At 37.5% G+C, this 15119-nt stretch overlaps 1 protein-coding gene across 1 annotated transcript in view; it reads right to left on the bottom strand.

Moving 5' to 3' along the window:
* The window catches only part of LOC111149345 (transmembrane protease serine 11E-like), a 53033-nt gene that overhangs the window by 12048 nt on the left and 25866 nt on the right, over positions 1 to 15119 (bottom strand). The window contains exons 6-9 of the mRNA XM_022506341.1: positions 12261 to 12299; positions 10412 to 10589; positions 8903 to 9162; positions 7988 to 8130 (exon numbers count right to left, since the gene is read on the bottom strand). Of these exons, the coding sequence (XP_022362049.1) occupies positions 7988 to 8130; positions 8903 to 9162; positions 10412 to 10589; positions 12261 to 12299 (620 nt within the window). The remainder of the gene's footprint in view (positions 1 to 7987; positions 8131 to 8902; positions 9163 to 10411; positions 10590 to 12260; positions 12300 to 15119) is intronic.

Genomic DNA, 15119 nt, shown 5'->3' with positions numbered 1-15119 from the left:
CGGTCGCAGGCTCGGTCAGCTCGGAGCGCGGCCGGAGGCAGGGTGACGGGAGTAAATCGGCGCTGTTCTCTGAGGGCGCACTGAGGAGTGGGGCCCCAGGCTCTCGGCTCCTCCGGGCCGGAGACCGGGAGGCCGCCATCTTCATTCCCTCCCTCCGGACTCTACGGAAAGCGCTCAGGGAACAAAAGCTCCCGAAAGCAAACCCGAGCGGATGACTCAGACCGGCCCGGGTAAGGGCGGTGCAACTCCGCCCGGGGCAAAGACACTTGAGAATCACTACAACAGGCCCCTCCCCGAGAAGATCAACAAGAAGCCCAGCCAGGAACAAGTTCACCCACCAAGGAGTACAGTTTCAATACCAAGGAGAGCAGCGGAATTCCAGAGGAGGAGAAAGCAAAGCACGGAACTCATGGCTTTCTCCCCATGATTCTTTAGCCTTGCAGTTAATTTAATTTTTTTCTTTTTCAATTTATTTTTCTTCTTCTGCTAAATTTTTTAACTTTTACCCTTTTCTTTTTTAACGTTTTTTAACTAGTTTATCTAATATATATATATATATTTTTCCTTTTTATATTTTTTCTTTATTGGTTTTCTTTTTTTAATTTTTTTTTTCTTTCTGAACCTCTTTTTATCCCCTTTCTCCGCCCTCATGATTTGGGATCTCTTCTGATTTGGCTAAAGCATATTTTCCTGGGGTTGTTGCCACCCTTTTAGTATTTTACTTGCTCCTTCATCTACTCTTATCTGGACAAAATGACAAGGCGGAAAAATTCACCACAAAAAAAAGAACAAGAGGCAGTACCAAAGGCTAGGGACCTAATCAATACAGACATTGGTAATATGTCAGATCTAGAGTTCAGAATGACGATTCTCAAGGTTCTAGCCGGGCTCGAAAAAGGCATGGAAGATATTAGAGAAACCATCTCGGGAGATATAAAAGCCCTTTCTGGAGAAATAAAAGAACTAAAATCTAACCAAGTTGAAATCAAAAAAGCTATTAATGAGGTGCAATCAAAAATGGAGGCTCTCACTGCTAGGATAAATGAGGCAGAAGAAAGAATTAGCGATATAGAAGACCAAATGACAGAGAATAAAGAAGCTGAGCAAAAGAGGGACAAACAGCTACTGGACCACGAGGGGAGAATTCGAGAGATAAGTGACACCATAAGACGAAACAACATTAGAATAATTGGGATTCCAGAAGAAGAGGAAACAGAGAGGGGAGCAGAAGGTATATTGGAGAGAATTATTGGAGAGAATTTCCCCAATATGGCAAAGGGAACAAGCATCAAAATCCAGGAGATCCAGAGAACCCCCCTCAAGATCAATAAGAATAGGTCCACACCCCGTCACCTAATAGTAAAATTTACAAGTCTTAGTGACAAAGAGAAGATCCTGAAAGCAGCCCGGGAAAAGAAGTCTGTAACATACAATGGTAAAAATATTAGATTGGCAGCAGACTTATCCACAGAGACCTGGCAGGCCAGAAAGAGAGGGCATGATATATTCAGAGTACTAAACGAGAAAAACATGCAGCCAAGAATACTATATCCAGCTAGGCTATCATTGAAAATAGAAGGAGAGATTAAAAGCTTCCAGGGCAAACAAAAACTGAAAGAATTTGCAAATACCAAACCAGCTCTACAGGAAATATTGAAAGGGGTCCTCTAAGCAAAGAGAGACCCTAAAAGTAGTAGATCAGAAAGAAACAGAGACAATATACAATAACAGTCACCTTACAGGCAATACAATGGCACTAAATTCATATCTCTCAATACTTACCCTGAGTGTTAATGGGCTAAATGCCCCAATCAAAAGACACAGGGTATCAGAATGGATAAAAAAACAAAACCCATCTATATGTTGCCTACAAGAAACTCATCTTAAACCTGAAGACACCTCCAGATTTAAAGTGAGGGGGTGGAAAAGAATTTACCAGGCTAATGGACATCATAAAAAAGCAGGAGTGGCAATCCTTATATCAGATCAATTAGATTTTAAGCCAAAGACTATAATAAGAGATGAGGAAGGACACTATATCATACTCAAAGGAACTGTCCAACAAGAAGATCTAACAATTTTAAATATCTATGCCCCTAACATGGGAGCAGCCAACTATATAAACCAATTAATAACAAAATCAAAGAAACACATCGGCAATAATACAATAATCGTAGGGGACTTTAACACTCCCCTCACTGAAATGGACAGATCATCCAAGCAAAAGATCAACAAGGAAATCAAGGCCTTAAATGACACACTGGACCAGATGGACATCACAGATATATTCAGAACATTTCATCCCAAAGCAACAGAATACACATTCTTCTCTAGTGCACATGGAACATTCTCCAGAATAGATCATATTCTCGGTCCTAAATCAGGTCTCAACCGTTATCAAAAGATTGGAATCATTCCCTGCATATTTTCAGACCACAATGCTCTGAAGCTAGAACTCAATCACAAGAGGAAATTTGGAAAGAACCCAAATACATGGAGACTAAACAGCATCCTTCTAAAGAATGAATGGGTCAACCAGGAAATTAAAGAAGAATTGAAAAAATTCATGGAAACAAATGATAATGAAAACACAACGGTTCAAAATCTGTGGGACAGAACAAAGGCAGTCCTGAGAGGAAAATATATAGCGGTACAAGCCTTTCTCAAGAAACAAGAAAGGACTCAGGTACACAACCTAACCCTACACCTAAAAGAGCTAGAGAAAGAACAAGAAAGAAACCCTAAACCCAGCAGGAGAAGAGAAATCATAAAGATCAGAGCAGACATCAATGAAATAGAAACCAAAAAAACAATAGAACAGATCAACGAAACTAGGAGCTGGTTCTTTGAAAGAATTAATAAGATCGATCAACCCCTGGCCAGACTTATCAAAAAGAAAAGAGAAAGGACCCAAATAAATAAAATCATGAATGAAAGAGGAGAGATCACAACAAACACCAGAGAAATACAGACAATTATAAGAACATACTATGAGCAACTCTACGCCAACAAACTTGACAATCTGGAAGAAATGGATGCATTCCTAGAGACATATAAACTACCACAACTGAACCAGGAAGAAATAGAAAGCCTGAACAGACCCATAACCAGTAAGGAGATTGAAACAGTCATCAAAAATCTCCAAACAAACAAAAGCCCAGGGCCAGATGGCTTCCCGGGGGAATTCTACCAAACATTTAAAGAAGAACTAATTCCTATTCTCCTGAAACTGTTCCAAAAAATAGAAATGGAAGGAAAACTTCCAAACTCATTTTATGAGGCCAGCATCACCTTGATCCCAAAACCAGACAAGGATCCCATCAAAAAAGAGAACTACAGACCAATATCCTTGATGAACACAGATGCAAAAATTCTCGCCCAAATACTAGCCAATAGGATTCAACAGTGCATTAAAAGGATTATTCACCACGAGCAAGTGGGATTTATTCCAGGGCTGCAAGGTTGGTTCAACATCCGCAAATCAATCAATGTGATACAACACATTAATAAAAGAAGAACAAGAACCATATGATACTCTCCATCGATGCTGAAAAAGCATTTGACAAAGTACAGCATCCCTTCCTGATCAAAACTCTTCAAAGTGTAGGGATAGAGGGCACCTACCTCAATATTATCAAAGCCATCTATGAAAAACCCATCGCAAATATCATTCTCAATGGAGAAAAACTGAAAGCTTTTCCGCTAAGGTCGGGAACACGGCAGGGATGTCCGTTATCACCACTGCTATTCAACATAGTACTAGAAGTCCTAGCCTCAGCAATCACACAACAAAAGGAAATTAAAGGCATCCAAATTGGCAAAGAAGAAGTCAAACTATCACTCTTCGCAGGTGATATGATACTATATGTGGAAAACCCAAAAGACTCCACTCCAAAACTGCTAGAACTTGTAGAGGAATTCAGTAAAGTGTCAGGATATAAAATCAATGCCCAGAAATCAGTTGCATTTCTCTACACCAACAACAAGACAGAAGAAAGAGAAATTAAGGAGTCCATCCCATTTATAATTGCACCCAAAACTATAAGATACCTAGGAATAAATCTAACCAAAGAGACTAAGAATCTATACACAGAAAACTATAAAGTACTCATGAAAGAAATTGAGGAAGACACAAAGAAATGGAAAAATGTTCCATGCTCCTGGATTGGAAGAATAAATATTGTGAAAATGTCTATGCTACCTAAAGCAATCTACACATTTAATGCAATTCCTATCAAAGTACCATCCATTTTTTTCAAAGAAATGGAACAAATAATCCTAAAATTTATATGGAACCAGAAAAGACCTCGAATAGCCAAAGCAATATTGAAAAAGAAAGCCAAAGTTGGTGGCATCACAATTCCGGACTTCAAGCTCTATTACAAAGCTGTCATCATCAAGACAGCATGGTACTGGCACAAAAACAGACACATAGATCAATGGAACAGAATAGAGAGCCCAGAAATAGACCCTCAACTCTATGGTCAACTAATCTTCGACAAAGCAGGAAAGAATATCCAATGGAAAAAAGACAGCCTCTTCAACAAATGGTGTTGGGAAAATTGGACAGCCACGTGCAGAAAAATGAAATTGGATCATTTCCTTACACCACACACGAAAATAGACTCAAAATGGATGAAGGATCTCAACGTGAGAAAGGAATCCATCCAAATCCTTGAGGAGAACACAGGCAGCAACCTCTTCGACCTCAGCCGCAGCAACATCTTCCTAGGAACATCGCCAAAGGCAAGGGAAGCAAGGGCAAAAATGAACTATTGGGATTTCATCAAGATCAAAAGCTTTTGCACAGCAAAGGAAACAGTTAACAAAACCAAAAGACAACTGACAGAATGGGAGAAGATATTTGCAAATGACATATCGGATAAAGGGCTAGTGTCCAAAATCTATAAAGAACTTAGCAAACTCAACACGCAAAGAACAAATAATCCAATCAAGAAATGGGCAGAGGACATGAACAGACATTTCTGCAAAGAAGACATCCAGATGGCCAACAGACACATGAAAAAGTGCTCCACATCACTCGGCATCAGGGAAATACAAATCAAAACCACAATGAGATACCACCTCACACCAGTCAGAATGGCTAAAATGAACAAGTCAGGAAATGACAGATGCTGGCGAGGATGCGGAGAAAGGGGAACCCTCCTACACTGTTGGTGGGAATGCAAGCTGGTGCAACCACTCTGGAAAACAGCATGGAGGTTCCTCAAAATGTTGAAAATAGAACTACCCTATGACCCAGCAATTGCACTGCTGGGTATTTACCCTAAAGATACAAACGTAGTGATCCGAAGGGGCACGTGCACCCGAATGTTTATAGCAGCAATGTCTACAATAGCCAAACTTTGGAAAGAACCTAGATGTCCATCAACAGACGAATGGATAAAGAAGATGTGGTATATATACACAATGGAATACTATGCAGCCATCCAAAGAAATGAAATCTTGCCATTTGCGACGACGTGGATGGAACTAGAGGGTATCATGCTTAGCGAAATAAGTCAATCGGAGAAAGACAACTATCATATGATCTCCCTGATATGAGGGAGAGGAGATGCACCATGGGGGGTTAAGTGGGTAGGAGAAGAATAAATGAAACAAGATGGGATTGGGAGGGAGACAAACCATAAGTGACTCTTAATCTCACAAAACAAACTGAGGGTTAATGGGGGGAGGGGGGTTGGGGGGGTGGGATTATGGACATTGGGGAGGGTATGTGCTATGGTGAGTGCTGTGAAGTGTGTAAACCTGGCGATTCACAGACCTGTACCCCTGGGGATAAAAAGATATTATATGTTTATAAAAAATAAAATTAAAAAAAAAATCTTGGAAAACCAGGAAGGAAAAAAGAACAAAATTATGAATAAACAGACTTTCCTTCAACTCTTGAAGGAAAGTGGAACTTGAAGCAAAAACATTATCTAATGTTGTTCTCAATGTTATGTAGAGGAAATATTAAAATTTACATCAATACTATCATTATAAATGTGGAAACATAAAGAGGCTTAAGGGGAAGTAAGTTTCCTATTCTACACTACACTTGAACTAGTAAAATCTCAACACCAGTAAACTGTGATAAGTTATGTATATACAACTGAGGAGAACCACAAAAATTTTTCCACAGAGATAGCCTAGTCAAAAATACTAATAGATAAATCCAAATGGAATTCTTAAAAAAAGCTACATTATGATTCTATTTATATAACACTGTCAAAATTACAAAATTGTAGAGATGGAAAACAGATTCATGATTTGTAGGTGTTAGTGATGAAAGAGTGATGCAGGATTTACATTGGCCATAGCAACTGCTTTCTAGATAATGTCTCTAGAGGCAAGGGAAACAAAAGCAACTTCATCATAATTAAAAAGCTTCTGCACAATGAAAGAAACAATCAACAAAACTACAAGGCAACCTCCAGAATGGAAAAGATTTTTGCAAATTACGTATCTGATAAAGGGTTAGTATCCAAAATATATTAAGAACTTATAAAACTCAACACCCAAAAAATGAAAAATCCAATTTAAAAATGTGCAGAAGACGGGGTGCCTGAGTAGCTCAGTGGGTTAAGCCTCTGCCTTCAGCTCAGATCATGATCCCAGGGTCCTGGGATCAAGCCCCACATCGGGCTGTCTGCCCGGTGGGGAGCCTGCTTCCTCCTCTCTCTCTCTCGCTCTCTCTCTCTGCCTGCCTCTCCCTACTTGTGATCTCTCTCTGTCAAATAAATAAATAAAATCTTTAAAAAAAAATGTGCAGAAGACATGAATGGACATTTTTCCAAAGAGGACATACAGATGGATAACAGACATATGAAAAGATGCTCAGCATCACTCATCATCAGGGAAATGCATATCAAAACCACAATGAGATAGCACCTCACACTTGTCAGAATGACTAAAATCAATAATACTAGAAATAGCAGGTGCTGGCGAGGATGTGGAGAAAGGGGAAAAACACTCTTTCACTGTTGGTAGGAATGCAAACTGGTGCAGCCACTCTGGAAAACAGTAGGGAGATTTCTCAAAACGTTAAAAATAAAATTACCCTGTGATCCAACAATTGCTCTTCTAGGTATTTACCCAAAGAATACAAAAATACTAATTCAAAGGGATACATGCACCCCAATGTTATAGCAGCACTATATACAACAACCAAATTATGGAAACAGCCCAAATGTCCATCAACTGATGAATAGATAAAGAAGATGTAGGAGTGTGTGTGTGTGTGTGTGTGTGTGTGTGTGTGTGTGTGTAATAGAATATTACTTAGCCACAAAAGAGAATGAAATCTGCCATTTGCAATGACACTGATGGAACTAGGGAGTATTATGCTAAGAGATACAAGTCAGTCAGATAAAGATAAATGCCATATGATTTCCTCATATGCAGAATTTAAGAAACAAAAAAAGCAAGCAAAGGGGAAAAAAGAGAATGTGAGGTAAACCAAGAAACAGACTCTTAACTATAAAGAACAAACTGATGGTTACCAGAGGGGGCTGGGTGGGGGGATGGTTGAAATAGGTGACGGAGATTAAGGAGTGCACTTGTGATGAGCATGGGGTGTTGTGTGGAAGTGCTGAATCACTGCATTATACACTGGCAACTAATATTACACTGTATGTTAACTAACTGGAATTTAAATAAAAATTTAGGGAAAAAAAGAAAGTGATAGAGAAATAGGTGTTACTATAAAGGAGATCTTTGTGGTGATGGAATAATTCTCAACTGCAGTGATGGTTACACAGATCTGCATATGTAACAAAATGCCATTGAACTAGAAGCACACATTGCACCAATGTCAATTTCCTAGATTTTATATTGTACTATAGGAATGTGAGATATAACATTTGGGGAAAATGAATCAAAGTATATGGGAGATCCCTCTGTATACTTTCTATAGCTCTCTAATAAATTCAAAATAAAAAGTGAACAAAAATTCTGCAGCATACTACTAGGTCAAACCACATACCTGGCACGCATCTCTTTTTCCTTTCAAGGAGCCAGCACATAACATTCTAGGAGTTATGGCACCATTATAAGATTGGGGTTCGTTACAGGTTTGAGTGTCTATGAGATCCACCTGTACTTGCCAAAGACGATTTTGACTATTACCTAAAGGGAAAAAAATAGTCTTTATATTTGTATATGTACATATATTCTATAAACCTCAGGAAAATCAAAATTATTGGATGAGATGGCAATATAGAATATGTTTTTTTTTCAGGTACAGTCATATTTTGGGAAAGAATTACTTCCTAACTACTTTAAATGAAAAATTAGGTACCTATAAGAGAATCTCAAGTTGTTCAAGTGACTTCCATCCCGTGGCAAAACTTGGAATCTTATTTCAATAGGGAGAATGGTGACCTTATGATTCTCTCATCTTCACAATTGCGTATATTAATGATACCCAATCTCTTACGTGGTTAATACCCTATTAAAAGTTCAGCCATGTGGCGCCTGGGTGGCTCAGTGGGTTAAGCCTCTGCCTTCAGCTCAGGTCATGATCTCAGGGTCCTGGGGTCGAGCCCCACATCGGGCTCTCTGCTGAACAGGGAGTCTGCTTCCCTCTCTCTCTCTGCCTGCCTCTCTGCCTACTTGTGATCTCTCTTTAAAAAGAAAAAAAAGAAAAAGTTCAGCCATGTTTATTGGACACCTTACCAAGCACCATTACTACAGTAATAGTGAGGCGCTTGATAATAACCTATAGCAATGAAGGAATGTGTGTGTCTTCTAAATGATCTAGTTCACAAATAGGGTCAGAGTTGCCCAGGTCCATATTACCAACCTGCCAACATATTTTGGCATAATGACACTCCATTCTTTAAATGCCTTAGAATACCAAATTGAGTTACTATGGTTTGACTTCTCTTCAAATGCTCACCGTCATTTTGCAGTGCTCCAAATCCTGTCACAAACATCTCACTGCCTGGGTGAAACTCATGGGATGCATCAGGGAGACAAATCCTATGTACTGCATTTGTGTAGGGAACAGGGCTAGAAAGCTCTGCAACTGAAATATCATAGTCATGTGATGGATACTTATATTTTTCATGGACAAATATTCTTCTAAGGCTTCGTTTCATCTTTGGAGGATCTATTGTTACTCCAAAGGAAACAGTCCATCTGTCTGGGTCCTTATACCTGAGGGAAAAGTACAAAGAATAAATTCCACTTTACCATACTACCAATGTAATGACATATTAATAATAATTTAAGCTGCTGGAGTCAATATAAGTTTTCTTTTTAAAATTACAGTTTCTACGTATAGAAACAAACTCTTTCTAATCTGAGAATCAGGCTCAGGAGTACCATCAGGTAGAAAAGCCACAGTGGTGTGGTTGTTGGAAGACACATGCCACTCTGCATCTGAGTTGTTCAGCCCAGATCGTAGGGCTTTTTGACATTTCTAGGAGTCAGTGACCCCAAGAAACATATAGGAAGCATATTTTGTACAGAATGAAAGAACCAAATGTATTTTATGCACCATGTTCCCTACCCACAAACACACATTTCTCTGAAAACTGAAAGAGCTATGCATAAATATAACAAAGTGTTACTATCCTATATATATATCCTATATATCCTATATATATCCTATCTATATCTATATCTATATCTATATCTATATCTATATATCCTATATACTATCCTATATAGTATCCTATATACATCCTATATATCCAGGCATTTTGCATTGGGTTGAAAGGTCTCCATTCTTTGGCCTACAACTAGTCAACTTACTCAGCTGTATAATTTACTACCAAATTTCTTCACACTTAATTCTTTCTTGCCACGTGGTGGTATTTCCCCACTGAGATGAAACCGAGTATCCCCAAACCCGTATCTCATAGATATACAGCAACGATATATATATAACTCTTTGACATCAAGCTCAAAGTCAAAAGATGACGTTAACATTTCTTTAAAACTCTTGCTTCCTTTGACAACTTATTATTTATTTATCAATGGATACTTTATCTACATGTACTTCGAAGCCATTTCCATTTCCAGACTATTTTTTTTTAAAGATTTTATTTATTTATTTGACATACAGAGATCACAAGTAGGCAGAGAGGCAGGCAGAGAGAGAGGAAGGGAAGCAGGCTACCTGCTGAGCAGAGAGCCCGATGTGGGGCTCGATCCCAGGACCCTGAGATCATGACCTGAGCCGAAGGCAGAGGCTTTACCCACTGAGCCACCCAGGCGCCCCTCCATTTCCAGACTATTAAACCTCTTACTAAGGATTATGAGTGCCCCCTCTGTGTGACATATATTTTATCTTTATATTAAACTCATCTCTTTCCAACTTCTTGAGGTGGTTCCTTCCTGGCAAGCCCCACTGCACTTTGCTTATCCCCAGTCGTTCACAAGCCAGTCATTCAGGACTTACGTTCTAAAGCAGTGAGCAGCACTCACAAGCCATGTGCTATTAATTAAAGTTGCCCCACAGCGATGGATTCCATCCCATTGCAGGCTAGCTTGCCACGGCCATTCGCCCTCTTCTACCTGTGTCCCACCAACGATCCGCAGACTCTGACTCCCAGTTTTACTCCTCCTTGTCCCGCAGCCTGCCAAGAGAGATGAGGCCTTACTTAACCGTGCTTTTAAGTATCAAATTGTGTCACTATCTCAAATTTCTTTTGTACTTTGTGCTCCAACAGTATCAAACATTTTCTCTTCTTACTTTTCCTTTAGGTAGAGCGGTTCATTAATTTAACAATTACTCATCTTGTAAGATTTAAGTCAACCTTTACCTCCTCTAGGAGGTCTTCTCTAACAATTCCTCTGCCCCCAAACTGGATTAGTTATGGCTCTTTTGATTCTTCCATCATTGTTGTCATCTTCATCATCAACATCATCATCTGTGTGTGTGTGTGTGTGTATAATTATACACATAGCTACATATGTCTGTCTCTATATACATGTATATATGCTAATATAGTTACCAGTACTAATTATATATATACTAGTTATATGTATTATATATAGACACTACTTATATATATTATTTATATATAATAACATACAATGTGTAACAGGTTTTATTATATATGTACACTAATTACATATACATATATACTATATATACATTAACTCTCTATATACATATATTACATAATTTTATATATAATTTATATAAAGTTTATAAAGGGTTTCTCAACACTGACACTATTAACATTTTGAGATGGATAATTCCTTGTTGTGGACAGGTGTGCTGTTCCTCACAGGATATTCAGAAGAACCCCTCGCCTACACATATTAGATGCCAGTAGCATCCCCCCTGCGATCATGATAACCAAAATGTTAACCAGGCATGACCGTGTGGGGGTCAAAATTTTCTGTTTGACAACCACTGCTTTAGAATTATGTGTTCATGCATTAGTCTCATACATCTAGTCTCATTAGAGTATGAGCTGTTTTAGACAAGGATTATATCTCATTCATTTTATATCCCTTTTGCCTAATATACCAGTAGCACACAACAGTTTCATAATAAATATTGGTGGAAAGAATATACACCATTGAGGTTAACAGGATTATTCTTGTTTCTCATGTTCAATCAAGTTTGTGAATTAACCAATATTCTAAGCTGGTGAGTAGCATATTTCCTTCCATCTTTTAAGATAAATACGTTATGTACTAATTCCATAATTATCAAATGTATCCTCTAAATCATGGCGGGGTACTCTGCTGTAGAGGAAGGGAAATACTAGGCCTAGAGTCAGTACCTTTAAAATATGGGTGAAGATATTATCTGAGCCTTTAGTAATTTTATTGATATATACTCCAACCCCATAATTGCTTAAATTTCCATAATATGAGATTAATGACATCATGCAGATTTTATTTAGTGTAGAATAATAATAAGTTTCTGCCTGTAGCTAAAAAATATCAACATAAAGATGACTTTCATATAATCTTTAAAAAATGTTTATGAGAGGGTATTGTAGATATCTGCTATTAGAACATTGAGTCTTTTCTCCCTTTTTAAACAACTGTACAACTCATTTCCACTACACACCTGCTGGGCAGCTATATATCCACTCCATAGTTCTCCAATTTTTTTTGTTCTTTAGTAATAAAGTGTATCTTAATGATAAGATAAAGCATCCTGCGCTTTGCACAGACCAATCAAATTTTATTCTGACCCTGTAATATCACACAAAGTAAGCCTAAATGACCTAGTGTTAACTTTTTACATTCCGGTAATGCAATTTTAATAAATATATTACACTTACAATTGTTTAGAAAGTTGTCTGTTTCTGTCTTGTTGATTTCTGAAATACACAGAAATGGTGAATAGAACAGGGCCAGCACATCAGAATTTCATAATGCCTCTGAGTACTTCAAATAGGAAAGGCTGATTAATTCCATTATAAGACAGAACCTCTAGGTTTAAAAAAAAAAAAAAGCAACACTGTTAGAATATCATAGACAGAGCGTGTTCATTGCCTTGGGAAAAGGGAGGTCCAAACAGTGTTTCTTAATCTTAAACTTTAGCATGGATAATAGTCACATAAGGAGCATCTTTAACCTGTCAATTCCTGTTCCTCTTCCCAGTAATTCTGATTAATTGGTTTTGAGATGAAACCCAGAAATCTCAGTTTCATACCAGAAAGTAAGATGCAATATGTTCTCTTTGTGGGGAAACGCTATTCTAAATCATAGTATTGATTCCCGAAATGCAACGATATTTTTACTATTACTTCAAGTTTTTTCTTTTACTAAATTCATAGGAATAGTCTCATTGTATAACATATATGAGCTCCAGGTCCATAAATCTGTTCCTCATTTAAAAATAATGTTATACCTTTCTAAAAATTTTTCTTTCTGCTGAAATTTAGAAAGACAATTTTGGCCTCTTTGCAATTCTACCCCACGGCTCCTTAGCTTATTGACTTTTCAACAATCAGGCCCCAATCCTATGCAAACACTAAGCCAACTAACAGAAATATAAATCTTTAAAGATTTGGGTGCCTGGGTAAGTGAAGCTGTCAGTTAAGCAGCTGTAATCAGCTCAGGTCACGATCCCAGGGTCCTGGGATCAAGTCCCATATTGGGCTCCTTGCTCAGCAGGGAGCCTGCTTTTCCCTCTCCCTCTGCTGCTCATCCTGCTTGTGCTCTCATACTCTATCTCTGTTAAATAAAGAAATGAAATCTTTAAAAAAACAAAACCAAAAAACAAAAAAAAAAATTCTAAGCATTTAATGTCCTTATTCAATAGATTTCCAAAGACTGAAAGTGTTCTCTTTGAATATGCCAGAATAGGAGTTCTAAATACAGAAATTTCAATGTTAATTATTCTTTTAGTATTTAATAGTATTGATATGCTAGAAGTCTATAGTCTAGAAATGCTTCTTTTTGACCTTCTCCATTCTGGCTACTTTTGGGGGAAATGGCTCAAATAAGGAAGTGGTCATTTTTCTCAGTAAATATTAAATACTATCATCACTGATCTCTCCATTTCAAATAACCTGTTCTTCTCTATCTCACCCTCTTCCTAGTTCTGGATTTGCATGTTGGTACTACTAACAGAGCCAGCTTAATGGGTGTATATCTATATCGGGTCCTGGACTCAGCATGATTTTGTACTTGGTTTAATGCTCACTGTCTTGAAGTTCTTGATATTTTCTTATTTTTTATATATTTTTAATATTTTGTAACGTACTTTAAAAATGAAGTCTGATCGAATAATGGGTCATGGATGGCATGAGCAGAGGAGATACACACAACAAATGTGTCCCTAGATTCTTGGCACCCCATTTGCATACATTATTTGTGATACCCTACGAACTCAAGAATTCCAGTGGATCCACAATGTTCAGCAAATTCAAAATACAAGATAAGTGTGGATATCTACCACTAAGGAACCAGGGAGCACTGACTGTCCCAAGAGGCCATGTTTTCTGTTTGAAGCAGAGCTTCCTTAGAACTCAGAAAGAAGGCAATAGCATTCTACTAAACACAAACCACCCAAGGACCCTATTATAACCTTTTTTGCTCCCATTTCTTCTTTATATTAGCCAATAGCTTCTGCTGAAAATAATGACACAGAAGGACTTTCCAGTTTTTTCTTGCTTAAGCTAAAGGTAGAGAGCAATGGTAAAATGTGCACATTAACAACAAAGGAAATAAAAATTGTCAAACTAGCCTTGTATAGTGTTTCCATGGTTCTGGGAAGAGTCAAATTCATGCATGTGTGAACTATGAAACACAGTTGTACACATACTTAAATGCTTTTGCATTTATATTTGAAATTGATATTTTACAGTATGAATTGATATTTTACAGTATGAAGATGGATAATATAACTATTGCTAGTATTTTAAAATTTTAATTTTTTCATTTAGAATGGCATTGATTAACAAACAAAAAATACCATGACAAGTCCAGAGAGACTGTAGAAAAAAGAAAAGTCATATTTTAATACACTTAACAATACATTTTTGTTGCTTTTTGAAAAGTCCAACATTTTGCACTAGCTAGTTCTAATTACTCAAGCCTTCCTTTCTAAGCAAGCAGGGTAGGTGATCATCAGGTCAGGCCTCAGGTTAGATCTATCAGCTTTTATGCTAGCACACTATGTTCATACTTTCTACTTGTTCCATGTCCAATACTGTGTCCACTAGTCACATGTGCCTACTGAGTTCTTGAAATGCGGCTAGTCTAAACTGAAATGTGCTATAAATATAAAGTACACACTAGATTTCAAAGCCTTAGTACAAAAAAAATATAAAATGTCTTAGGGATATTTTTTCTGTTGACTACTTGTTGAAATAATAGTACTTTGATATATTGGGGTAAGTGTCACATTATTTAAATGAATCTCATATGTTTAGTTTTGCTTTTTCAATGGGCTACTGGAATATTTCAGATCCTATGGTTAGCCCACACGATATTTCTATAGCGTTGTTCTATAGGACACAACTTGACTCTTAACCAAACTTTTACTTCTATTGAGGATCTTCTGTGTTTCTTACTTTCTAGTAATGAGGATCTATCCTTGCTTATTTTGTTCTCCAATACCCAACAACAACAAAAAACTCAAACTATTTAAATTAGTTGTAAACTAAGTATGAATAAAATAAGTATAAATA

The sequence above is a fragment of the Enhydra lutris genome, unplaced genomic scaffold (genome assembly GCF_002288905.1).
Source record: "Enhydra lutris kenyoni isolate GAN:26980312 unplaced genomic scaffold, ASM228890v2 scaffoldscaffold21, whole genome shotgun sequence".
Taxonomy (NCBI): Eukaryota; Metazoa; Chordata; class Mammalia; order Carnivora; family Mustelidae; genus Enhydra; species Enhydra lutris.
Note: the sequence above shows the minus strand (reverse complement) of the source record. Positions and strands in the feature narration are given on the sequence as shown.